Source organism: Muntiacus reevesi, chromosome 7 (genome assembly GCF_963930625.1).
Source record: "Muntiacus reevesi chromosome 7, mMunRee1.1, whole genome shotgun sequence".
In the NCBI taxonomy this organism is placed as follows: Eukaryota; Metazoa; Chordata; class Mammalia; order Artiodactyla; family Cervidae; genus Muntiacus; species Muntiacus reevesi.
In genome coordinates, this window is record NC_089255.1 from 75,897,464 (window position 1) to 75,923,202 (window position 25,739).

General features: G+C 35.5%; 1 protein-coding gene across 2 annotated transcripts in view; it reads left to right on the forward strand.

Moving 5' to 3' along the window:
* The window catches only part of GPHN (gephyrin), a 526,040-nt gene that overhangs the window by 420,346 nt on the left and 79,955 nt on the right, over positions 1-25,739 (forward strand). For both annotated transcript variants that reach the window (XM_065940959.1, XM_065940958.1), the window contains 2 exons: positions 15,800-15,892; positions 24,891-24,946. In XM_065940959.1, coding sequence (XP_065797031.1) covers positions 15,800-15,892; positions 24,891-24,946 — 149 coding nt within the window. The remainder of the gene's footprint in view (positions 1-15,799; positions 15,893-24,890; positions 24,947-25,739) is intronic.

Genomic DNA, 25,739 nt, shown 5'->3' on the forward strand with positions numbered 1-25,739 from the left:
TGATTCTTTACTCCTAGTTTGCTGTTCATTCCATTACAGCAGTTCAGTTCAGCTCACTCAGTCAGTCATGTCCAACTCTTTGCAACCCCATGGACTGCAGCTCACCAAGCCTCCCTGTCTATCACCAACTCCCAGAGTTTACTCAAACTCATGTCCATTGAGTTGGTGATGCCATCTAACCATCTCATCCTCTGTCGTCCCCTTCTCCTCCTGACTTCAATCTTTGCCAGCATCAGGGTCTTTCCCAATGAGTCAGTTCTTCACATCAGGTGGCCAAAGTATTGGAGATTCAGCTTCAGCATCAGTCCTTCCAATGAATATTCAGGACTGATTTCCTTTAGGATGGATTGACTGGATCTCCTTGTAGTCCAATGGACTCTCAAGAGTCTTCTCTAACACCACAGTTCAAAAGCATCAATTCTTTGGTGCTCAGCTTTCTTTATAGTCCAACTCTCACATTCATACATGACTACTGGAAAAACCATAGCCATGACTAGACAGACCTTTGTTGGCAGAGTAATATCTCTGCTTCTTAATATGCTGTCTAGGTTGGTCATAACTTTTCGTCCAAGGAGTTAAGTGGCTTGTAATTTTTAATTAAAGCAGAGTATGTCTCAAATCAGTATGAAAATTATCCTTCTAAAACAAGAACCTAGAAGTGCATGTATATGCAAAGTTTACTGTTTATTTTAATGTGTTTTGACTACAGGTGAATTTTCTTCTGTCTCTGAGCTGTCCTTTATTATATCTACTATTTTCAACTCCTGTCTGCAGGCAAAACCTTTAAGGGGCAAGTGCTCTAATAATTAAACATACCTTCCTTTGGTTTCTTGGAAGAGAAATACCAATGGAGATAATATTTGTCACACTACCATTTATGATTCATCTTTGCTTATAAAATACATGACGTGAATACATATAAATTCATACTTGGTGCAGTACTAGCTGCTGTAAAGCAGATTAAAATATTCTAGAATTCCCTGTTATCCCCAATGTCTTTCAGTTAACAGTGAAAAAACTAAGGTTTGAATAGAAAGGCTTCTGCTTTCTTAGGAACATTATTTTACAAGCTCTAGGGGTTTTTTTTTAAGACTTTATAACCAAAGACTTTGGCCTTTCTGACCTGAGTTCTTTGTATTTCCACAGAAGACTTAAGCAGTTCTAGAGATGGAACCTTTAAGTTTTGCTGAACTCAGTTTAAAGCAGTGAAGTATCCTTAGAATACTGACCACGACAGACGTATTTCTCCCTATTTCTGACCGAAAATGAGATATATTTATAATACTTTTTAAAAGAGAAAAATATGTATATGAAAATATGTAATAATATTCATAGAAGGTATGAAATAGGAAGATTAGTCTACCTATTTGTGACATAGGGATGATTTAGCCAGCATTATAGGTCTGATTTTTTTTCTAAGTGAGTTAATTTTATTTAATTGTATAACTGTAAAAAATAACTTCCCCACACAAGGGGGCTTCGTGAGTGCCTAACCAGTCATATTATTAATATCTAGTCTACTTCTGCCTGCTGCTCTTCTGAAACCACACGCCCAATGTTTATTCAACAGTAGTACTTCAGCTCCACCTATGGGCAAAGAGAAGAGATGGTTTAAGATCCATGACAGTATTTAAATGTAAGCAAGAGAGACAGCTCCAAGTAATAAAGTATTTTGCAGCACTACTACATACTCTGTAAGTTCCCAAATCAATCATCTGGTGAGACATTGAATGAAATCTGTGGACTGCTTGGAAGAGCTAGCCGTTGCCTGATCCGTGAATCCTACTGATATATATTGATATACTTGCTGGTGTGTATTTACATTTATCTTTCAGTTCTCTTATATTTGCTTCTAACTGGAAGCCCTTACCATTTTCCAATCAATTGCATATTTCTCATCAAATCCTTTCCCTTGCCTTAGGCTTTTGGGGAAAAAAGAAATTTGGGGTAGTACATGTTTTTCTCTTTGCTGCTGCTGCTAAGTCACTTCAGTCGTGTCCGACTCTGTGTGACCCCCATAGACGGCAGCCCACCAGGCTCCCCTGTCCCTGGAATTTTCCAGGCAAGAACACTGGAGTGGGTTGCCATTTCCTTTTCTCTTTGAAGAGACTTAAATGCTGCTGGTAAGTTAACTTGATATCAACGCCAGAAGCAGAACTAATCTAATAGAGATCTAATTTACCTTAAAGATAGAATTCCTTATATTTAGTATTGGCCAATTTTCTGTTTTTAGGTTTTTGCTGATAACCTTAAGCATGAAGTTGTTCTTTCTTTCCAGAGGAAATGTTTTATTTTTCTTTCCAAGATATTTCAAAGATCTATAAAGACCAAATGGTATATGTATACTTCAAATATGACTTTTCTTGACTCTTCTAATATAATTATATATGTTAAAATGAGAGAAATATTCTTTTAAAAATCTCTTATTCTTGCCCTTTCAAAAATAACAGCTTTATTGAAATACGATTCATATACCATGTAATTCACCCACATAAATTATATAGTTCAAAGGTTTTTAGTTTATTCACAGATAGATATAGCCATCACCACGTCAGTTTTAGAACATATTATCACTTCAAAAAGAATCTCCACCGTCTTTAGCTATCATCCTCCTCCTATCCCCATAGTCCACCATCAAGTCTTAAGCAACCACTAAACTACTTATATCTCTTTAGGTTTACCTATTCTGAGCATTTCACATAATGGAATTATATAATATGTGGTCTTTTATTACTGGTGTTTTCTACCTAGCATAATATTTTCAAAGTTTTTCCATGTTGTAACATGTATAAGTATCTCATTCCTTCTTTAAAAATTATTGTAATAAAAAACATAAAATGTATCATCTTAACATCAAGTTAATTAAATTAACAAATTATCATTGCAATTAAGTGGCATTAAGTACATTCACACTGTTGTGAAACATATCTCCAAAATTTTCTCATACAGGATATCTGAAACTCTTTACCCATTAAACAATTCCCCTTTTCTCCTCATCCCAGCCCCTGGTAACTACCATTTTACTTTTTATTTCTAAGAATTTGACTACTTTAGATATGGTATACACGTTGAGTCAGCAGTATTTGTCTTTTATGGCTGGCTTATTTCACTTAGCTTAATGTCCTCAAGGTCTATCCATGTTGTGCCATGTGATAGTATTTAGATATATACATCACATTGTTAATCCATTCATCTGTTGATGGACATTTGGAACACTTCCAATTCTTGACTATTATGAATAGCACTACTGTGAACATGGATGTGCCCCTATCTCTTCCAACACCCTGCTTTCAGTTCTTTTGGATATGTACTCAGAAGTGAGAATGAAGGATTATATGGTACTTCTATTTTTAATTTTCTGAGAAATTTTTTTCCCTTTTCCATACTGGTTGCACTATTCTACAATCCTAACAATACTACATAAGAATTCCAATTTTTCTACATTCTCATCAGCACTTGATTTTTTGATAATAACCAATTAATGGGTGTGAGGTGATATCTCATTGTAGTTTTGATTTGCATTTTTCTGATAATTAGTGGTGTTGAGCATCTTTTCATATGCTTTTTAGCAGTTCATACATCATCCTTGGAGAATTATCTATTCAAATCCTTTCCCAGTTTTAAAATTTTTTAATTTTAGTAAATATGCAATTTTCTGTTAGTCTCAAGTGCACAGCACAGTGATTCTTTATACATATACATATATATTCAGATATATGTGTGTGTGTTCGTCTTTAGATTCTTTTCCATTATAGCTAATTGCAAGATATTGAGTAGAGTTTTCTGAGCTGTATAGTAACTCTTTGTTGATTACCTATTTTATATATAGTATATATATATTAATTATATATATTTATGTAATATATAAATTATATATAATTATATAAATTATTATATAAATTATATTTTATATAAGATATATTATATTATAGCATATATATAATTAATATATATAGTGTATATATATTAATCCCAAACTCCTAATTTATCTCTTCCCCCTACCAGCTATCCTCTTTGGTAACCATATATTTGTTTTCTATGTCTTTGAGTCTATTTCTGTTTTGTAAGTAAGTTCATTTGTATCATTTTAGAGCAGTATTTTTATAAGTGATGTTATATGATATATCTCTTTCTCTGAATGACGTACTTCACTTAAGGTGATAATCTCTAGGTCCATTCATGTTGCAAATGATGCAAATGGCATCATCTCATTCTTTTTTAAGGCTGAGTACTGTTCCATTTTATACACACACACACATACACACACACACACACACACACACTATTTCTTTATCCATTTTTCTGTGGATGAACATTTAGGTTGCTTCCATGTCTTGACTATGAACATGAGGTTGCATGTGTTTTCAAATTAGTTTTATGTGGATATATGCCCAGGAGTGGAATTGCAGGATTATATGATAGCTCTTATTTTACCTTTTTAAGGAACCTCTGTACTGTTCTCCAGAATGGCTACACCAATTTACATTCCCACCAACAGTGAGGAGGGTTCCTTTCTCTCCACACTCTTTACAGTATTTATTATTTGTAGATTTTTAATGATGGCCATTCTGACTGGTGTGAGGTGATACCTCATTGTTGTTTTGCTATTCATTTCTCTAATAATTAGTGCTATTGAGCATCGTTTCATGTGCCTGTTGGCCATTTGTATGTCTTCTTCGAAGAAATGTGTATTTAGGTCTTCTTCCCACTTTTTCATTGAGTTGTTCAGTTTATATATATTAAAGCTGTATAAGCTGGTTGTATGTTTTGGAAACTAATCCCTTGTCAGTAGCATTGTTTATAAACATTTTCTCCCAGTCCATAAGTTGACTTTTTGTTTTATTTATGATTTATCTTTGCTGTGCAAAAGCTTTTAAATATAATTAGGTCCCATTTGTTTATTTTTCTTTTTATTTCCCATACTCTAGAAGACAGGACCCCCCCCTCCCCCCACCCAGATATGTGACTTATGACAAAGAGTGTTCTGCCTATGTTTTCCTCTAGGAGTTTTATGATATCCAATCTTACACTTATGTCATTTATCTATTTGAATTTATTTTTGTATATGTGTGCTAGTCACTCAGTCATGTCTAACTCTTTGTGACCCCATGGACTCTAATCCTCCAGGCTCCTCTGTCCATGGGATTCTCCAAGCAAGAATACTGGAGTGGGTTGCCAGTTCCTTCTCCAATTTTTGTATATGTATATGGTGTTAGAAAATGTTCTAATTTCATTATTTTACATGTGGCTGTCTAGTTTTCCCCACACCACTTATTGAAGAGACTGTCTTTTCTCCATTATATATCCTTGCCTCCTTTATGGTAGATTAATAGGCCATAAGTGCATGGGTTTGGGGGCTTTCTGTCTTTTTCTATTGGTCTATAAGTCTGTTTTTGTTCCAGTACCATACTGTTTTGTTTATTGCCACTTTGTAGTATAGTCTGAAGTAAGGGATTGTAGATTGAACTTTTAGCTTCATTCTTTCTCAAGATTGTTTTGGCTATTCAGAGTCTTTTGTGTTTACATACAAATTTTAAAATTTTTTGTCCTAGTTGTGTGAAAAATGTCATTGGTTAATTTGATAAGGATTGCATTGTATCTGTAGATTGCTTAGGTAGTATGATAATTTTAACAATATCGATTCTTCCAGTCCAAGAATACAGTATATTAATATCTTCCATTTGTTTGTGTCATCTTTAATTTCTTTCTTAAGCATCTTATAGTTTTCAGAGTATAGATCTCTTGCCTGCTTAGGTAGGTTTATTCCTTGGTATTTTGTTGTTGTTGTTCTTTTTGATGTAGTGATAAATGAGATTGTTTCTTTAATTTCTCTTTCTGATCTTGTACTGTTAGCATATAGAAATGCAAAAAAAATCTGTTTATTAATTTTGTATCCAGCAGCTATACTGAATCTATTGACAAACTCTAATTGTTTTCTAGAAGCATCTTTTAGATTTTCTATATATAGCATCATGTCATCTGCAAACAGTGACAGTTTTACTTTTTTCCCACTTTGGATTCCTTATATCTCTTTTTTTCTCTAATTACTATAGCTTGGACTTCCAAAGCTATGTTGAATAAAAGTAGCCAGAATGGTCATCCTTGTCTTATTCCTGATTGTAGAGAAAATGCTTTTGATTTTTCACCATTGAATATGATGTTAGCTATGGGTTTGTCATTGATGGCCTTTATCATGTTGAGGTATGTTCCCTCTATGCCCACTTCCTGGAGAGTTTTTATTATAAATGGATGGTGAAATATATCAAAAGCTTTTTTCTGCATCTATTGAGAGGACTGTATGTTTTTTTATTTTTTAATTTCTTTAATTTTTATTTTTTAATTTCTTTAATTTCTTAATTTCTAAATTTCTTTCACATTGATAGGCAGATAGTGAAAAATCCTTGCATCCCTGCGGTAAATCCCACTTGATCATGGTGTACAATTCCTTTTTTACCATTTACTTATTTATTTTTGGCTGCGCTGGGTCTTCGTTGCTTTGCATGGGCTTTCTCTCGTTGCAGCAAGTGGGTGCCGCTCTTCACTGCGGTGCTTGGGCTTCTCACTGTGGCGGCTTCTTTTGCTTCAGAGCACAGGCTCAGGCACATGGGCTTCAGTGGTTGCAGCACGTGGGCTCAGTAGTTGTGGTGCAAGGCCTTAGTTGCCCAACAGCATGTGGAATCCTTCCAAACCAGGGAGCCTCCCAAACTTCACTCATAGTTGTAGGTTTTACATTTAGGTCTTTAATCCTTTTTGAGTTAAGTTTTGTATATGGTGGAAGATAAGAGTCCGGCTTCCTTCTTTCAAAAGTGGCTATTCAGTTTCCCCAACATCATTTTTTTAAAACTATCCTTTCCCCATTAAGTGGTCTTGACACCCTTGTCAAAAGTCATTTGACCATATACATGAGTGTTTATTTCTGTGCTCTCTTTTCTATTCCATTTGTATTAGAGCTCTCCAGAGAAACAGAACCAATAGAATATATATAGGAAGAAATTTATTATGAGGAATTGAGTCACATGATTATGGAGGCTGAGAAGTCCCATGATTTGCCATCTGCAAGCTGGAGACCCAGGAAAGTTGGTGTTATAATTCCATTCCATGTCCAAAGGCCTGCAGACCAAGGGAGTTAATGGATAAAGCCCATCCAAGGGCAGGAGACGACCAACATCCCAAGTCAAAAGGCAGGCAGGAAGCAAAAGGGACCATTTTTTTCTCCACCTTTTGTTCTATTCAAATGCCCAGTGGATAGAATGATGCCACCCATGTGGCGAGGGTGATATATTTTATTTATTTCACCAATTCAAATACTAATCTCATCTGGACATATTCTTTTGGAATTGCATATGAATTTTAGGATGAATTTTTCTATTTCTGAAAAAAAATGCCGTTTGCATTTTAATGAGATTACATTGAATCTATAAGTGACTTTAGGTAGCATGGGCTCTAAGAATACTATGTGTTTAAATTCCTGAACAAAGAATGTCTTTCCATTTATTTCTTTCTTCTTTATAATTTCTTTCAGCAATGCTTTATGGTTTCCATTAGTACCTCACTTCTTTTTATGGCCAAATAATATTTCATTGTATGTATTGGGTTTTTATCCATTAGCCACCTTGGTTTGCAGGCCTTTGGACTTGAACTGGAATTATAACACGAGTTTTCCTGAGTTTTTCTGAATGAACTTTTTGGCTAATCCAATATACATCACTTTTATTTATCCATTCATCAATTGATCTGTTGGATTGTTTCCATCTTTTGAGTATTAATGAATAATGCTGCAATTAATATTTGTTTACAAGTTTTTGTCTGGACATATGTTTTCATTGGACTTCTCTGGTAGCTCAGCTGGTAAAAGAATCCGCCTTCAATTGACTCCAGTTCAATTCCTGGGTCAGGAAGATCCCGTAGAGAAGGGATTGGCTACCCATTCCAGTATTCATGGGGTTTCCTGGTGGCTCATATGGTAAAGAATCCTCCTGCAATGCAGGAGACCTGGGTTTGATCCCTGGGTTGAGAAGATCCCCTGGAGGAGGGCATGGCAACCCACTCCAGTATTCTTGCCTGGAGAATCCCCACAGACAGAGGAGCCTGGCAAGGTACAGGCCATGGGGTCACAAAGAGTTGTACACAACTGAGCAACTAAACACAGCACATGTTTTCATTTCTCTTGGATTTATTGTTCCCTTTTAAGAACAACAGAATTTAAATAATAGCAAAGACTCCTGGAAGTCTAGGCTGCTAAAAGTTATTTTGAATATAACCTGTATTTTTTGTTTTGATTAGACGCAGAGGAAAGAAAAAATATGGTTTTGTGTCTTCAGAAACTTAAGAAACCAAATGCACACTTCTCGCACCCATCACCCTAAAAACTCTTACACACAATTTTGCAAGTACTTACTGACATACTACTAACTGAATATATGGAGTCGTATTCAGAGGGGCATCAGGAGAACCTATATCTTTAATGAAGTCTTGAAATAGATGATGGACATTTATTGATAGCAAAAGGAAAATATCCAGGTTTAGGAAAGTCATGACTGTAATCATGGCGGTAAGCATACAAAAAAGATTTGCTTAAAGGAGTGTAAATGGGGAATAATGAAAGTAAAAGCTAACAAGATATCCTCCTCTATTTTATGTATTCTTTGGGTGAAGTTGTTTGTATTAATATTTGATTGATAAGACTCTTTTCTCTATTTATCCAACATTTCCCTCCTTAGTCCTAATCATTAATGTACTCATTCATTGACTCAGTCATTCAGCAAACACTCATTGAGTGCCTTTTAAGTACCAAACACTGTGTTTGGTACTGGGGATACAGTGATGGGTGAGTTATGCTGTGAAAACAAGGAATTAACAACTTAATGAAGAAGTCAAGATATAATAGTTTCACAAGCAACCTAATGTAATGTGGAAAGTATACCATAACAGATGGATACAAATGTTTGAAAAATATGAAGACTGTATAGAATTCCTTCAAACCATTCTATATCTTGTCACTAGGTACTTAAAAGTTCTATTAAAAAGTGCTATTCCTTAAAAGTTCCATTATCTCTGAAGAGATTTAAATGCTGCTGGGAGGTTAACTTGAAGTCATTACTTTCCTTAAAATCCTCCATTGGATTCCCATTTTCAGAAGATTAAGTTTAAATTCCCTTGATCCTGCTTCTGTTGTTGAAAATGCCCCCAACTCTTCTACTTCGTTTGTACTTAAAACTTTAAAACTCAGCATAGGTATCATCTCATCTAGGAAGATTTTCTTGATGTTCCACAAATTGTTGGTTAGGTGGTTTTTTCCAATTGTTGTCGTCACTAAGTCATGTTAGATTCTGCAACCTCATGGACTGTAGCATGACAGGCTCCTCTGTCCTCCACTATCTCCCAGAGTTTGCTCAAATTCGTGTCTTTTGAGTTGTTAATGCTATCTAACCATCTCATCCTCTGCTGCCCCTTTCTTTTGCCTTCGATCTTTCCCAGCATCAGCGTCTTTTCCAGTGAGTTGACTCTTCACATCAGGTGGTTATAGTATTGGAGCTTCAGCAGCAATCCTTTCAGTGAATATTCAGGGTTAATTTCCTTTAAGAATGAGGGGTTTGATCTCTTTGCTGTCCAAGGCACTCTGGAGAGTCTTCTTGAGCACCACAATTTGAAAGCATTAATTCTTTGGCGCTAAGCCTTCTTAACAGACCAACTCTCAAATCTGTACATAACTACTGGAAAAGCCATAACTTTGAGTATACGGACCTTTGCTGGCAAAGTGATGTCTCTGTCTAGGTTTGCCATAGCTTTAGTTCTTTTGTGTATTCTTGCCATCTCATCTTAGTCTCTTCTGCTTCCGTTACATCTTTATCACTTCTGGTCCTTTATCGTGCCCATCCTTACATGAAATGTTCCCTTGATATCTCCAGCTTTCTTGAAGAAATCTCTAATCTTACCCATTTTATTGTTTTCCTCTATTTCTTTGCATTGTGCATTTAAGGCCTTCTTATCTCTCCTTTGCTAGTCTTTGAAACTCTGCATTCAGCTGGGTGTATCTTTCCCTATCTCCTTTGTCTTCTACTTCTCTTCCTTCCTCAGCTATTTGCAAAGCCTCCTCAGACAACCACTTTGCCTTCTTACATTTCTTTTTCTTTGGAATGGTTTTGGTCACTGCCTCCTGTATATTGTTATAGACCTCCATCCACTCTGTCTAGTCACGTCCAATCATAAGGGATTTGATTTAGGTCATACGTGAATGACCTAGTAGTTTTCCCTACTTTCTTCAATTTAAGCCTGAATTTTGCAGAAAGGAGCTCATGATCTGAGCTGATTTTTTCTGTATACCTCTCATATTATCCTGATGATATATTGTCACTGCCCATACTGTACTATCTTGTACTCATATTTTTATTTTTCCATATTCGCCTTTCTCACATATACTGTTACATGTGAATTCCTTGAGGAAATCAGTCAGGTCTTACTAGTATTTTTGTCCACCATGTCCAGCATATAGTAGGCTCCCAGTGTTTGATGATGAATGAATAAATAGATTAGTCAATGAACTGTTTTTTCTTGTTTAGAGGCAGAAGACCAAAGACATAATATCTGAGCTGAAACTTAGGGGATACCTAAGATTCACTAGGCACAGAAAAGAAAGGAAAAAAATATTCCTGTCCAAGGCAACATTATTTGCAAAGGCATAGAAATAAGAAAAAGCCCACCATGTTTAAGATGCAGCAAATCATTCTTTGTATCAGAAACTAGACGCTTGTCAGAAATAAAGCTCAATCTCAGTATAAACATTTTTCAAATTATGCTGGGCAAGCCTTACGCTAGCACTACAGAATTCTTAAAATAGGATCTGTGTATTATTTTGTAGCCTAGTGAATCTTGGGTAAATTGTGGCATTAAATAACTCACTTATAGGATGTAGAGAACAGGGAACCTCCACCTACACTGTTGGTGAGAATGTAAATTGGTACATCCACTGCAGAAAGCAGTATGAAAGTTTCACAGAAAACTAAAAATAGGACTACCATATAACCCAGCAATTCCACTCCTGGGTATGTATCCAAAAAAGTAAAAACACTAATGAAAAAAGATACGTGCACCCTGGTGTTCCTGGCAGCATTATTTATGATTGCCAAAATATGGAACCAACCTAAGTGTCCATCAACAGATGAATGGATAAAGACATTACACACACACACAAGGGACTCTACTCATCCATAAAAAAAGTATGAAGTTTTGCCTTTTGCAGCAATGTGGATGGAATTAGAGGATATTATGCTAAGTGGAGGGGCTTTCCCAGTGGCTCAGGCAGTAAAGGATCAGCCTACAATGCAGGAGACCCCAGTTCGACCCCTGGGTCAGGAAGATCCCATGGAGAAGGGAATGGCTACACACTCCAGTATTCTTGCCTGGAGAATTTCATGGACAGAGGAACCTGGCAGGCTACAGTCCATGCAAAGAGTCGGACGTGACAGAGCTACTAACACACACTATATATGCTAAGTGAAATAAGTCAGACAAAGAAAGATACTGTATGATATCATTTATATATGGAATCTAAAATAAACTAGTGAATATAACAAAAAAGCAGCAGACTCACAGATGTAGAGAACAAACTAGAGGTTACAAATGGGGAGAGGAAGGAGGGAAGGGGCAATATAGGGGTAAGGAAGTACAAGCTATTAGATATAAAACAAGCTACAAGCATATGTTGTACAACACAGGGAATATAGCCAATATATTTTTTTCATTTATTTTTATTAGTTGGAGGCTAGTTACTTTACAGTATTGTAGTGGGTTTTGTCATACATTGACATGAATCAGCCATGGATCCACATGTATTCCTCATCCCGATCCCCCCTCCCACCTCCCTCTCTACCCGATCCCTCCGGGTCTTCCCAGTGCACCAGGCCCGAGCACTTGTCTCATGCATCAGCCTGGGCTGGCGATCCACCCCACCCTAGATAATATACATGTTTCGATGCTGTTCTCTCGAAACATCACACCCTCGCCTTCTCCCACAGAGTCCAAAAGTCTGTTCTGTACATCTGTGTCTCTTTTTCTGTTTTGCATATAGGGTTATCATTACCATCTTTCTAAATTCCATATATATGCGTTAGTATACTGTATTGGTCTTTATCTTTCTGGCTTACTTCACTCTGTATAATGGGCTCCAGTTTCATCCATCTCACTAGAACTGATTCAAATGAATTCTTTTTAATGGCTGAGTAATATTCCATGGTGTATATGTACCACGGCTTCCTTATCCATTCGTCTGCTGATGGGCATCTAGGTTGCCTCCATGTCCAATATTTTATAGTAACTATAAATGGAGTGTAATCTTTAAAAATTGCAAACCACTATGTTCTATAGTTTACAGCAACTATATTTCAATAAATAATTAAATAAGCACACTAATTCCTTGTCATATGTACATCTCAATCTGTCATTATTATCTGATTCTCCTCAGATTTGCAGGCTATTTTTTAGTGTTTATGTGTATGGTAAAATGGGAGTAAGGAGGGGCAATTATTACTGGAAACTTACATAACAGAATTTTTACTTTAGTCAATCTACTTACACCAAATTATGGTTGAGTAGACCCTATACCTTAGGAACCATCCAGAATGGAATGGCACAATAAGATATATGAGTAACTCAAGCATTAAAGGGAGAAATCAAGTCAGCTGATACGCTTTTCTCTAAATTGGCCATCAATGAGACCTTAGCTAACTTATGTTAACTTGCTGTAGTAGCTAAGACTGTCAGTATCAACAGGCTTTCAGACTTAGCATACTAAGTGTTCAGCCTCTTTCTTCCTGGAATATAGAAGTAAAAAGAGTCTTGATGAGCATGTGTCACTTCTCTTGGGCTACTGGCAAGGACCTAGGGAGGAAAAATACATGTGCTAACTGTTGATGACAGCCGTTCTTGTAGTTTTTTGTGGTGGTGGTAACACATAAGACTTACCATTTTAATCATGTTTAACTGTACAGTTCAGTGACACTAAATATATTTATGTTGTTCTGCAACTGTCACTACCTTCTATCTCCAAAACTATTTCATCATCCCAAACTGAAACTACATACTTGTTAAAAAGTAACTTCCTATTCCTCCCTTTTCCCAGCCCATGACAACCACCATTCTACTTTTTGATAATTATAATTTGAATACTCTAATTACCTCAAATAAGTGAAATCATATGATGTTTGTCCTTTTGTGTCTGGCTTGTTTCAGCTATTTTCACTTATTTCATAATCCCTTCAAGTTTCACCCATATGTATATGGATAACATATGTAAGAATTTCCATCTTTGTTAAGGCTGAATAATATTCCTATATGTATGTACCACATTTTGTTTACCCCTTCATCTGTCAGTGAATACTTGGGTTACTTCCACTTTTTACTATTGTGAATAATGCCACTGTGAAAATAGGCACACAAATATCTGTTCACATTTCTACTACTACTTCTTTTGAACATATACTTAGAAGTGAAATTGCTGGATTATATGGTAATTCTATCTTTAATTTTTTGAGGACTCACCTTGTAGCTTTTTTAAGTGTTAGAACAGAGAAAGAGCAGTATGTGAAGGGTATGTAGCTATTGCCAGTGTAGTAATGACTGAAGTTCTAAGATCTAGATTTCAGGTCTGTCTTAGCTATCTGTAAAATATCTGATCTTGAGTAGGTTACCCTGTTTAAGCTTCTCTTAATTCACCTCTAAAATGAATATAATAATGCTTTACTAGATTTTTTTTTAAGAATTAAATGAAATTATATATGTGATGTTACTTGGTAATTTATAAAATGCAATATAAACATTTATTAGATAACTAGATCAGCTGCCAGAAAAACTCAGCCCTGGTGCTATCTTTGATTATTAAATACTATTATTGAGTTAATCAAATCCCAGCAAAGTTATTCTCTTGGGATCTGTACTGGTGTCATACTTCCATACTGGATAGAATAGTTTCAGATAAGGAGCTAACCCAAATAGTTTATTTTGACCCTAAGCAGATGCCATAGGATCCACTACCAGAGGCTGCCTTATAGCTTCAGGTTCATTTGAGAGTTAATGTTGTATATGTTTATACAAACAAGGCCCTCTAGTCCCACCACTTCCCTGGTCTTACAAAGTATGGTCCATAGCTCAGGATAGCTCTAGAATAGTTTCAGCCTCCTGAAAGTACCTACAGCTAGTTCTCCCAATTCAGGTGTCACTTTCCTTAAAAAAGATCAATATCACTATCACTGTGGATCAGAGTACAAAATTTAAAATCGGTCTGTACTTACTTCTTTGTCCTGGGTTCTGGAAACCAGAGGACCCAAAGTAGCTAGGAATGACAAAGCTAAAAACAAAAGACAGACCCCAAAAAAATTCATCCATCCAGCTCTGGAAACAATAGAATTTTCTAAACCTATACAGACATGTGTAAATCAAGTTCTATATTACTTATAGTCTTTGGAGGGAAGTTTGATTTTTTTTTCCCTCCTCTTCTTCTTCCTTCTCTACCTCCTATTAATTATTATATTATTTCTTTAATAGCAATAGTAATGTTAATAATGGGATTCCCTGGTGGCTCAGACGGTAAAGCGTCTGCCTACAATATGGGAGACCCGGGTTCAATCCCTGGGTCGGGAACATCCCCTGGAGAAGGAAATGGCAACCCACTCCAGTACTCTTGCCTAGAAAATTCCATGGATGGAGGAGCCTGGTGGGCTACAGTCCATGGGGTCACAAAGAGTCGGACACGACTGAGCGACTTCACAATGATAATAATAAGGGCAGATTCTGACTAGAGGATTTAAGTAATTGGTCGTGATTCTTGAAACTTTTATTCTTATTGGCGTGAAATCAAACTCCTGGGAGATTGTCATCCAGAGTATATGAATAGTGGTTTGAATAGTCACTTGACACAATAGATTACTGATGCTCTTCTTCTAGGCACTGCTTTTTTTAAGTTAATAAAGTCAAGTTTTTGGCTAAAGTTAAACAGAATGCTAAGGGAGCTCCTTTCTTTACTTTTCTAAAAGAAAAAAATTATAAATATTACATGTGATCATTGTAGAAAACTTGGAAACTTTCAGAAAAGTATAACATAGGGTATAAAAGTATACATAATTCTAATATATTGCAGTAAAGAAATACTTTTCTATTTTCATGTATGTCCTTCCCGTCATTTTCTATTGATCTATACACATATATTAACATAGTTAAGATTATACTTTACATGTAGAGTTCTACATGTTTTAAAATGCATATTATAAGAATTTTCTTGTGTCAGTGAATATTCTTTATAAAATACAAATATTGTATACTATTTTGTCATAAGGATACATCACTGTTTAAATTTCTGTATTGTTAATCTTTTTATTTTTTTCCATTTCTCACTAATGTAGGCAACTCTTAAATAAACACAGGAAGACTTGTCCATTTTCTTAGAAATAAAATTACTGGGTCAATGACTATGACTATTTAAGAACTTACTTTTTAAAGAAAATCATCTTCGAGTTGTTATAGGGTTTATAACACATCAACTTGAACATATCTTTGATGACTATGGAGCTACTCGTATTCAAATAACCCCTACAAGTGTTACTAATCATTGACTGAATCTAATCTTTCATTTCAGACACTAGGATGCATCTCTTCCTTCTGCCACCTATTTCTTGGGATAGAAATCAGGAGATCTGACTGAGCCCTTATACAAGCTTTGTCAGACAAGTACTTAATGTCCATCTTATTTAGGACCACCTGTTTAACCCACTGCACTCAACGTCCATATTTTCCTTTTTTTCTCCTACAGATGGAATGGGGCGAGTTCTTGCTCAAGATGTATATGCAAAAGACAACCTACCCCCTTTCCCAGCATCAGTAAAAGATGGCTATGCTGTCCGAGGTAAATATTTTGGTTTTCTTGGGTATCAACATACTCACATTGGTTTTGGGGGGTTTGTTGGCTTGTTTTGCTTTGTTGTTGGTGTTCTGTTTTTAGATTTTTGGCTCAGCCCAGGTGCCTAATGACTGTTACATCTGGTTCCCACTTGTTTGTAAAAATTTATTCACAGATAACAATATTAACCTACACCTATATATTTCCTGGCACAATCTTGAGTAAAACTTCAGAGAAAATACTGTAGTTACTTGAAAATTCTTACTCACAAATAAATATGTAGAGATTGATAAAGACACTGTGCCATAATTCTTTTGGCCTCTACATACACCAGATAGCAGACAGTCTTAGTCTAAAGTTTTCCAGATGTTCTCTAGTGGAAAACATCTATAGGTCCAAGGAAGATAAGCAAATTCCCACCATGGGGACAAAGTGGGCCAGTTTTTTCTTTTGCTTTAAATTCAAACATCAGTAAGAGCTTCATAGAAAGCAAGTGTGAGGGAAACCTCTAGATCCCTAGAAGGTTCTATATTTCAGAGCTCCAAAGCCCCAGATGGTACCAGCAGTTCACGCCTTCAGAATTGCCTAGGATGACATAAAGCTGAAAAACAAAATCATTTGCCTCCCTAAAGTCCAATTTAAGAAAACACAAAATGAAATTGCAACTGAATTGCTTAGAAACTAATACTAGTTATATTATATTGGCTGACATCATTGAAGAAACGTCTAAAAACATTCCCCATTTTACCAGAGCTGTTAAGAATGCCAGTTCCTTTTCAATGATCATTTATGGAGTCCCTTACTTGACTGTCTTCATTTTTTATTTTTATTTTTATACTCTTATCTAACCATTAAAATATTTTCCTCTTTCTTGTGATTAAATATGTTCACTGATCTCCTCCATGTTGCATGACCAACTCTTAGGAGTATCTTTCTGTGTTGGAGACAGTAGAACAAATGGTTAAAGTTCTGGACTTCAAGCAAAGAAAGAGTGATCTGGGCTCTCGTACCAGTTCCATCTGTGTAACTTTAAGCAAATCAGTTCAATTTTTTGATCCTTGGTTTTCTTGTCTATAAAACTGTATACTTACCCCAACAGGTTATTGTGAGGACTAAGTGGGACTGTAGAAAGTCTTAAAGTATCTGGCATAAAAAAAAGCTTTCAAAGTTTTTAATGTTTAATAATAGTACCTATTATTATCAATCTTATTAGTATTATCATATTTACTTAAACCATCTCTGAAAAAAGGATAACATCATCTGAACTGTTATTCTCATAAAACAATGGAGAGGTTAATTCCTCCTAGTGTATTCTTGCTCACGAAGCTGTCTTAAATGCACCTAACTTAGCCTGATCTCACTAAATTAGTTGTTTTCGTTGTCCAGTCACCAAGTTGTGTCCAACTCTTATACGACCGCATGGACTGCAACATGCCAGGCTTCCCTGTCCTCCACTATCTCCCGACTTTGCTCAAGTTCATGTCCACTAAGTCGGTGATGTTACCTAAATTAGAGCTGAAAACAAATAACAAATACTCACTGCCTCCTTTGTTTTTTAAGTTCATTTCTATAATGTTTATTAAGATGAATATTGTTCAGAAAGAAATTATTTTAGTATTCTGATAGCCTCATTGACTCTTCTTTCTTATTCCTTCTAAAATGTAACTTCTGTCTGAACTTTTAATTGGTAGCCATTTTGGATTGCTTTGAAATGGCAAAGAATTCTTACTTCCAGAGTAGAACAAACTACAGCAGATGAAACACCAAAGGGACAAGAAAGTCTATTCTTTTTTTTACATTCTCAGTAATATAAATAGGAGAAAGTGAGGAAATATATGAGACAGAATTATTAAATAAATTATTATTATTATAAATAAATTATTAAATAACATGAGACAGAATTATTCCAAAACAGAATATTGTTCTGTGATTTTTACATAAGGTAGCAGCAGCTCAATATAAAACTATTGCTTTTAGTTTTTTCAGTTAGCCCACATGAACAATGAAAGAGCCTTTCTGCAACTGTAGAACCTATCAAAGAAATGTATATATAAAATTACCATTTAGACTACCATATTCTATTGTTTTAAAGTGGTGGTGTTTTTAGTTATTTCACACAGGTACACAAACACACAGAGTCATTTGAAATGGCATCTCACAATATAAAAGGTTCAACAGACAATCTGCCATGTAGCTAATTCACATTCTTCCTTTCCTGTGAAGTATTGCTAGTTCTCTAAGCGATGGAACATATAACAGAGACATAACACATAACAGAAAACCATCCTGGAAATGGTTACATTTCAAAGTTGGAATGGTTGGTTAATTACGATCAACATCACAATTAAGGCTGCAGAGGTTCTCAGTGAACAAAAAGGCATGGCCTAAGTCTTTTCTGTGCTGTAACACCACCCCCAGGCAGTGTTTTGGTAAAGAATAGCCTTGAGGCTGTTGTTGTGGCTCTCTACCACTCTGCGTCCTATACCTCTTCTCTCCACCCTGTCTTCCTTTACTCCCAGTCCTTCCTCCCCACTCCCTTTATTCTCCCTGTTTTTCTTCTCCTCTGCCTTTGCCTTAGGCCTTCCAGTAGTAACCCGTGGCACCTGCTAACCCTCTAGGTGTAAAGAGGTTCCTAACTTGCTCTGGATCACTAAGCATTAGCCAGTATCCTTCAGAAACATGTGGGATAAAACTCCAAACCAGTTGGAGGATCTCTTGCTTTAAGGTATGTGGGTTGAAAAATCAAGACAGTAACAAATAGCTAAAGAAATAGGAACAGCTTTTAAAGAATAAGAAAGAATAGAGTATAAAGAAGACAGGAATTAAGCAATGATGATGTAAACTAATAAATCTAAAACTACATTCAGGAGGAGGAGGGAGTGAATTTGAAAGATACAAGCAAAAAAAATGAAAGTAGCATTTACCAGCTGGAAGCAATACAATAGTTTTATTCATATTTTGGAAGAGTTATTTCTCCCTTCACACTGATTAAGCTAATCATCTTCTTGATGCATTCACAGCCTCCTATAGAGATGTGGGTGCCCATTGTCTCACAATTGCTTCTTAGTTCGTTAATAAAGGCAAAGATATCTTATACCAAGTTCACTCTCTTGAAAATGTTCAATTTGAAAGACTTATCGCTTCAGAATTAGTTTAGGTATCATTTAGGCAAAGGAAAAATTATAAACAAGCTGATAATTATTTTAAAAACCATGTGCAGCAAACAATTCTGGAAAATTAAGAGAAATCTTTGCATTTTAAGTTAATAATTTTTTTACACTCTGAATAAATACATGCTTATGGAAATATAGAAAATCAAAAAGAGCATTTTTAAATTACCCATTATCTCACTGTCTAGCTGCTATTAACATCTATGTACTTCCTCCCAGTAGGTTAAAGTACATACTAAAATTTGGTATAACCCTTTAATTTTGAGCTAGTTCTTATTCTGTCTCAAAAGTCATGTTTAAGAGTTTCTGTTTTGTCCAGTTAAATCCTGTTTGGCCATAGCTGGTTCTCCAATTCATTTGACAGCCTTTAGTCTTCCACCATAGGACACTTTGGATGAAGAAGAGAGCCTTATGATATGGGAGCACTACTCGTGTGAGCCAAGAGATAATTTGAAATAATTAATTTTAGTTAATTCCAAAAAGCTTAAAATAATATATTTAAGGAAATAATATATCTTTTCCCAATACTAACAATGTATGAGCATTTTTCTCCTGGAAGATGATGATAAAGAATATGAAATGCCTTCTAATTCATCTGTTCTACTCCTTGCTCCCTGCTTTCCAAGCAGCAGATTTAAAATCCCAAACAATTCTCCAGATTTAATCCCTCAGTATAACAGCAGCAAGTATTAATCCTGTCGTGTCTCTACCCTTGCCTCGTCGTCTACCCTTGCCACCACACCAAACTCTTTCTATAATGTTAATTTTAGTATACACACAAATACTATTACCCTGTTACCTATCCACCAGTCTTATTTGGTTCTATAGTTAGAGTAAACAAAATCTTAGTCCCTCTGCCTTATTCCTCCATTGAATATACTTCCTAGGACCTCTGAAAGTTATGCTATTTCTCTGGCCTCCATTTATTCAACCCTAATATGGAAACAATGAAACTTTTGTTACTGAAAATAAGTGAATAGCTATAAAAGATTTAAAGAGAGCTCCCACGTGACTAGAAAATGAAAATGAGGGATAATTCTAGGGCAAATAGCCTTAGGATGATCATTTTCTGTATATTGCCACATTGAATAGTTATCTAATGCTATCAATTTTATATCAAATGATATAATCAGATCTTCAAATAAAGAAGTGAACAAGACTAAAAGTGTTTTCACATTAAAAAGGTGGAAGTGGAAGCAGCTTCAGGGTCTAGAATTAAGCATTATAAATTGCTTACACAGTGCATTTGCTGTTAGGATTTGGTTTATATTGCTTTTATCACTTCCTTCAAATTAAACTCTATAGTTGCAAAACATGAAAAGCTATTAACCGAAATGCCAGAATTGGGGGGTGGGGGTAGCAGTGGAAAGAGTCTAAGCCTTTACAGAAATCCTTGCAATCCATCCATTGTTTCTAATGGTATACTGTGGCTTATTTAGTTTCTTTCTTTCCAAGCTTTAGGTTCATCTGCCACTGTACCTCTACTTCTGCCCCCTCCCACCCAAACTGGTAGAATTCATCTTGAAAATGGCAACCTTTTTCTTTTTTTTTTTTTTTTTACATATCTCTTTAATAGATTTTTAAAATAAGTATCAACAAGTTAGGTAGATTGATCATTACTTTTCTGCCTTTATAGCAAATAATGAGCCTTGTTGGTGTAAAATCAGAACTTCTGTTGTAGTTCACTAATTTTTTATTTAAGTTTTCTATTAGTCTGAATTTGTCTGGATTCTGTTCAGTCTTACATTGCTCTGCTTCTCAAAAAGGGTAGTCCCTGAACCAGTTGCATAAGCATTAGTTTGTTAGAAATGTAGAACCTCAGGATCTATCCCAGCCTACTGAATCAGAATCTGTATTTTAACAAGTTCTCCAAGTGATTTCTATGTACATTAAGAGCTGAGAAGCACTGTTAAAAGGGAAATGATAAGAATGACTCCTCCATTGGTATCAGGTACTTTCTATAGTGTTGGTTGACTGAACCTTCCTTAACCAGCAACAGAGAGGCATAGTTCCCAGGTGGAAATTTTCAGGGGAAAGTGGAGAACCTAGTTAAAGTGAGACATATTCTCTCCCCAGTCAGTGTACCTCCCTTGGTAACAAAGCATCTTGCTTCTTTCACTTAAAGACTGCTTCGGATGTCGGCTTCCCTGACACTCTATACCAGCTTGGCCCCACGTTATCTCCAGCCACTCATTATATAATGACATTTGCTTGGAGCGCTTGTGCAGAACATTGAGATGAGTGTTTTGAGTGTGTGTATATTAGAATGTGTGAAGAGGGAAACAGGAAAACAAGAGCAGGACTGAAGAGCAGACGGTTTCAGAAAAGAAATATAGGAAGTGATCCCTACCTCAAAAGAGCTTATTATCTAGCTGAAGAGATAAAATACACACATTTATAAAATTATTTAAGAAAATTTACAAAGCACAATACTAATGCATAGAAGACAGTTTACAAACTTCCTACCTAAGTATTATAGAAACGCAAAGTTCATTTCTTTATTTTAACAAGTATTTACTGAGCATCAATGACAAGCTTAGCACTATGTTAGACATAACCTAAGTTATATGGACAAGTTATATCAGAGCAATCTTTCTAAACATTCTAAAGATGGTGAATGTTGACTCTGATTTTGAAGAAAATAATATACCATGAACCAGCAGAAAAAGGAAGGCATTCAAAATACAGCATTTTGTATTAGAAAATATTTATTGTTTCATTCATGGATTCATTTTTCTAAAAAGATTCTTAGGAGCCACGTGTTCATTTCTTTCGCTTGTGAATACTTCATATATTGAACACTTATTGAATACCTATTTTTCAGCAGGTACCAGGAATTTCCCTGAGACAAATAAGCAAATGATTACAAATACATTAAGAAACCATAATCAGAGTTACTTCAGGAATACACTAGGGAAACAAAAGAGAACGGGGAAGGAAGTCAGATATGACTTCCTAGAGAAGGTGACACTTGAGCTGAGTCCTAACAGCCAAGAAGTTTTTAACCAGAAGGCAGGGAGAAGGAAAGGGCACTCCAAGCAGTGGGAGTAGCATATGTTATGGAGCTGAAATATGAGTCATCTTGGTATTCTCAGTACTTGAGAGAGTAGCTAGACTATAAGATAGATGGAGGACAAGAACCAGAGCCTTTACACATACTGTTTCCTTTAGGTGAATATCTTTAGATGCAGCATGTCCATTTCCATTTCCTCCCTCTCTCTCCCCCTACCACCTCTCCCTCCCTCACATGCGCCATGTGCACGCACACACACACACACACACACTTTTTGCCTGCTTAGTTCTGGCTTATCCTTCATATTCAAATCATAAATCCTTTATATCAAGGTGGCTTTCCCTGACCCTCCAGGGTAGTTCAGGTACTCTCAGTGTATGCTCTCATTAAATTGTGTTCCTTTACTTTAGAGTGGTTTGCTTAATTTATATTTACATATTCATTAATGTGACTATTTGATTAACATTAAAATCTTATCTCCCTCACTACCTCAGTGGCTTTAAGAGTTTTGGTTTCACCACACCCATAAAAAGACAGGCACTAAATACATTATACATCACAAACCAAGGATATACATATACAATACATATAAATATATATGCATGCATATAAATAAACATAATATTCATCTTTACCATGTGTGATAAAATATATTTTCTATTTTTCATTAAAAAAATTGCTTACAAGATTATTTTAAAGCCCACCTCTATTTGTGTAAAACATTGCAACAAATTGACACTGCATTAAAATAGAAACAGTAACTAGTTTGCCTTCGGTTTCCCAGGTGGCTCAGTCATAAAGAATCTGCCTACAGTGCAGGAGACACAGGTTCAACCCCTGGGTCAGGAAGATCCCCTGGAGAAGGAAATGGCAACCCACTCTAGTCTTCTCACCTGGGAAATCCCATGGACGGAGGAGCCTGGGGGGCTACACTCCATGAGGTTGCAAAAGAGTTGGAGATAACTTAGCGACTACACAACAACTAGTTTTACTCTCTACCCTGTCCCAGCATCTAGTATGACACTTATGGCATAGAAGACACTCAGTAGAAATTCAGTGAATTAATGAAAGAAATAAAAAGCCTTAAAAGGTATTATTTTAAAGTATGGGTATTCCCATTTTTATCAACAAGTGAACTGAAGTTTAGAGAAAATTTTAGTAATTTGTTGAAAGTCCTAAGGCTAATAAAAGTCAGAACCAGGATTCACATTCAACTTTTACTCTAAAACCATGCTAATTTCCCCTTGTTCAAGAGGCAAAAAAAAAGAAAACATCTAGGTTGCTTATGGGGAGGCAGAAAGCTGATAATATCTCTAGCAGAAAAATAAAAATGTTTATTCAGATTTGAGATGCAATTAGTGCAAAACTCTGAAAGATAATTGACTTCTTAATTTTCTAAAGTAAGAAAATTATGATTAGTTTTAAATACTGAGTGTGAGTATAGAGGAAACCAAATTGGTAAAATGTTGATAATTGTTGAAGCAGTGATTTCTCTATCTATTTTAAATTGTTTCATTTAAAAAGAAAAAAGAACCCATGAAAGCAGCATAATAAGAATGCCATTCAGGAAAACTGCAGTAGTCTCTTTTTTACAAGTAAACACTGAAAACATTAATACAGTAGGATTCCAAAAATCACCAGAAAGCCAAGAGTTTATTAACTGAGAGAAAATCTAAAAAGCACAAGATACAACATCTAGTAAGTAGAAGATACCTAATGTTAATTTTTTGTTCCTCTTCACATTAGATTAACCAAAGCCAGCTATACAAAAAAAGTGACTTATAAGCAGCATTGTATATATAAGCCTTTAGAAAAAATACTGCTTTGCAATCACATAAACAATGAATTTTATATCTCTTCTCTAAAAGATGGAAAATGCTTTTTATTATTTATAAACATGGCTGCAAATATGATTTAAATATTCTTATAAATAGTGTTATCTTTGCTGTGTGTGTGCCCCCAGACCCTTGCTGTATGCCGATTACAGGGAGGTAATGGTCATGATCATAAAACTCATTAGGTGCATATTGCCTTGCCAGTAGTATTGGTCTGAAATCCACATCGTATGTGAAGAAAACCCTTTTAAATACATTTATCTTCAGGAGTATTTTTTCATCCAGCCATTACTGTACTGTATGTGGGAAAAAAATTGGATAAGTTTTCTCCATCTCAATTCTGAAAGTGTTTTCTTCCAGTTTAAAAATAAGCAGTCAGTGGAAATTGTGATGCAGCACTGCCTATGTATTTTGTTTTTTTAGCAGCATTTTGATCCTTCGTAAAAAAAATAATGTTGTATTGGAAATTCAGGGTGTGAGTTTTTAAACCCTAGCTCTATCACTATCACTTGTTAAAGGTACTGAACCTCTTCTACCTGAGATACTTCATTCTGTAACTCATTTTCTTCAACCATCAAATGAAGAATATATGTTCTTCCTACTTCATGTATAAGTCTACACAAGTGTGTACACACACATCACACATACATACCCTTTTATTTAGGAGGATAGGCTAAAAGAACTTCCTATTTAAAAGTGCAAGAGTGGAAATTATGGAACAACAAGAAAACTGCCTCCAGAGACACCAGGAAAGGGCATATTTAGAGCCACTTCTATTGGTCTTGTAAGTTGTGGATACCAACGATCTAACTAGTGTAGTATTTTGTAACAAAACTTTTTTCTAAGCTAGGAGATCAGAAAAGTGTTCCAATTTCCTGAAGCCTTACCTAATCATTTGAGTCAACTTTTAGAATTCCAAGACTAGGTTCTTATTCCTTGCCATAGATGCATTCTGATGATTGTTCTTGGTTCTGTTCATCTCACAGCTGCTGATGGCCCAGGAGATCGTTTCATCATTGGAGAATCCCAAGCTGGTGAACAGGTGAGATTCATAAGCCTGAAAAAGGCCCTAAAAATTTTAGTTTCATGGATTTTCAGAGTCTGATCCTAAACTTCTGCCATTGTTTTTATGGAAATCTTAGAGAAGGATTAGATGGGTCATCAAAGAGATGAAATGATGATTCCCCTGAGAAAGAATCATGAATTCCTTCTTAACTGAAAGAACCTGCATCTAGTCATATGCAGCGTGGACATAGTGTTATTAGTATATCTCACAGACATGCCCCACAAGCATTTTCCAGCCCTGTAATTGGATGAATCTTTCTTCTAGTATAAACATTAATGTTCTGAACAGAGCTATAATTTCTAAGTGGTTTTCTCAGACTTTTCCCCAACTCATTTATAAACAGGAAAACTTAGAAGAAGCAAATTATTTAATCTTTCTTGCTAATCATTTTGATTAATTTTACTCATTAGGGAGCTCACCAGAAAACAGGTATACATATATTTCTATTAAGAAATGAAGTACTAAAAAAAGAAAAAAAAGAAGTACTAATGGGTCATGGTGGACATACAAAAGAAATCCTCTTACTGCTTTTGATACTAGTAATTGGTCATTTGATTGGAAATAAGTTACAAGTGGCAAATTATCTTTTAAAATAAATATAAATTTAAATTAAATAAATGAACATTTATTTGTCATTAATCTGATGGAGAGCCAAGGCTTTTCTTTTAATAAGTATCTATTATTTGAGTTTCTATTATACCCACAAGGCACTATATGGTATTTCCAGTGTTGGTTTCTTTAAAGTGGAAGAAATTTTAAGGACCTTTGC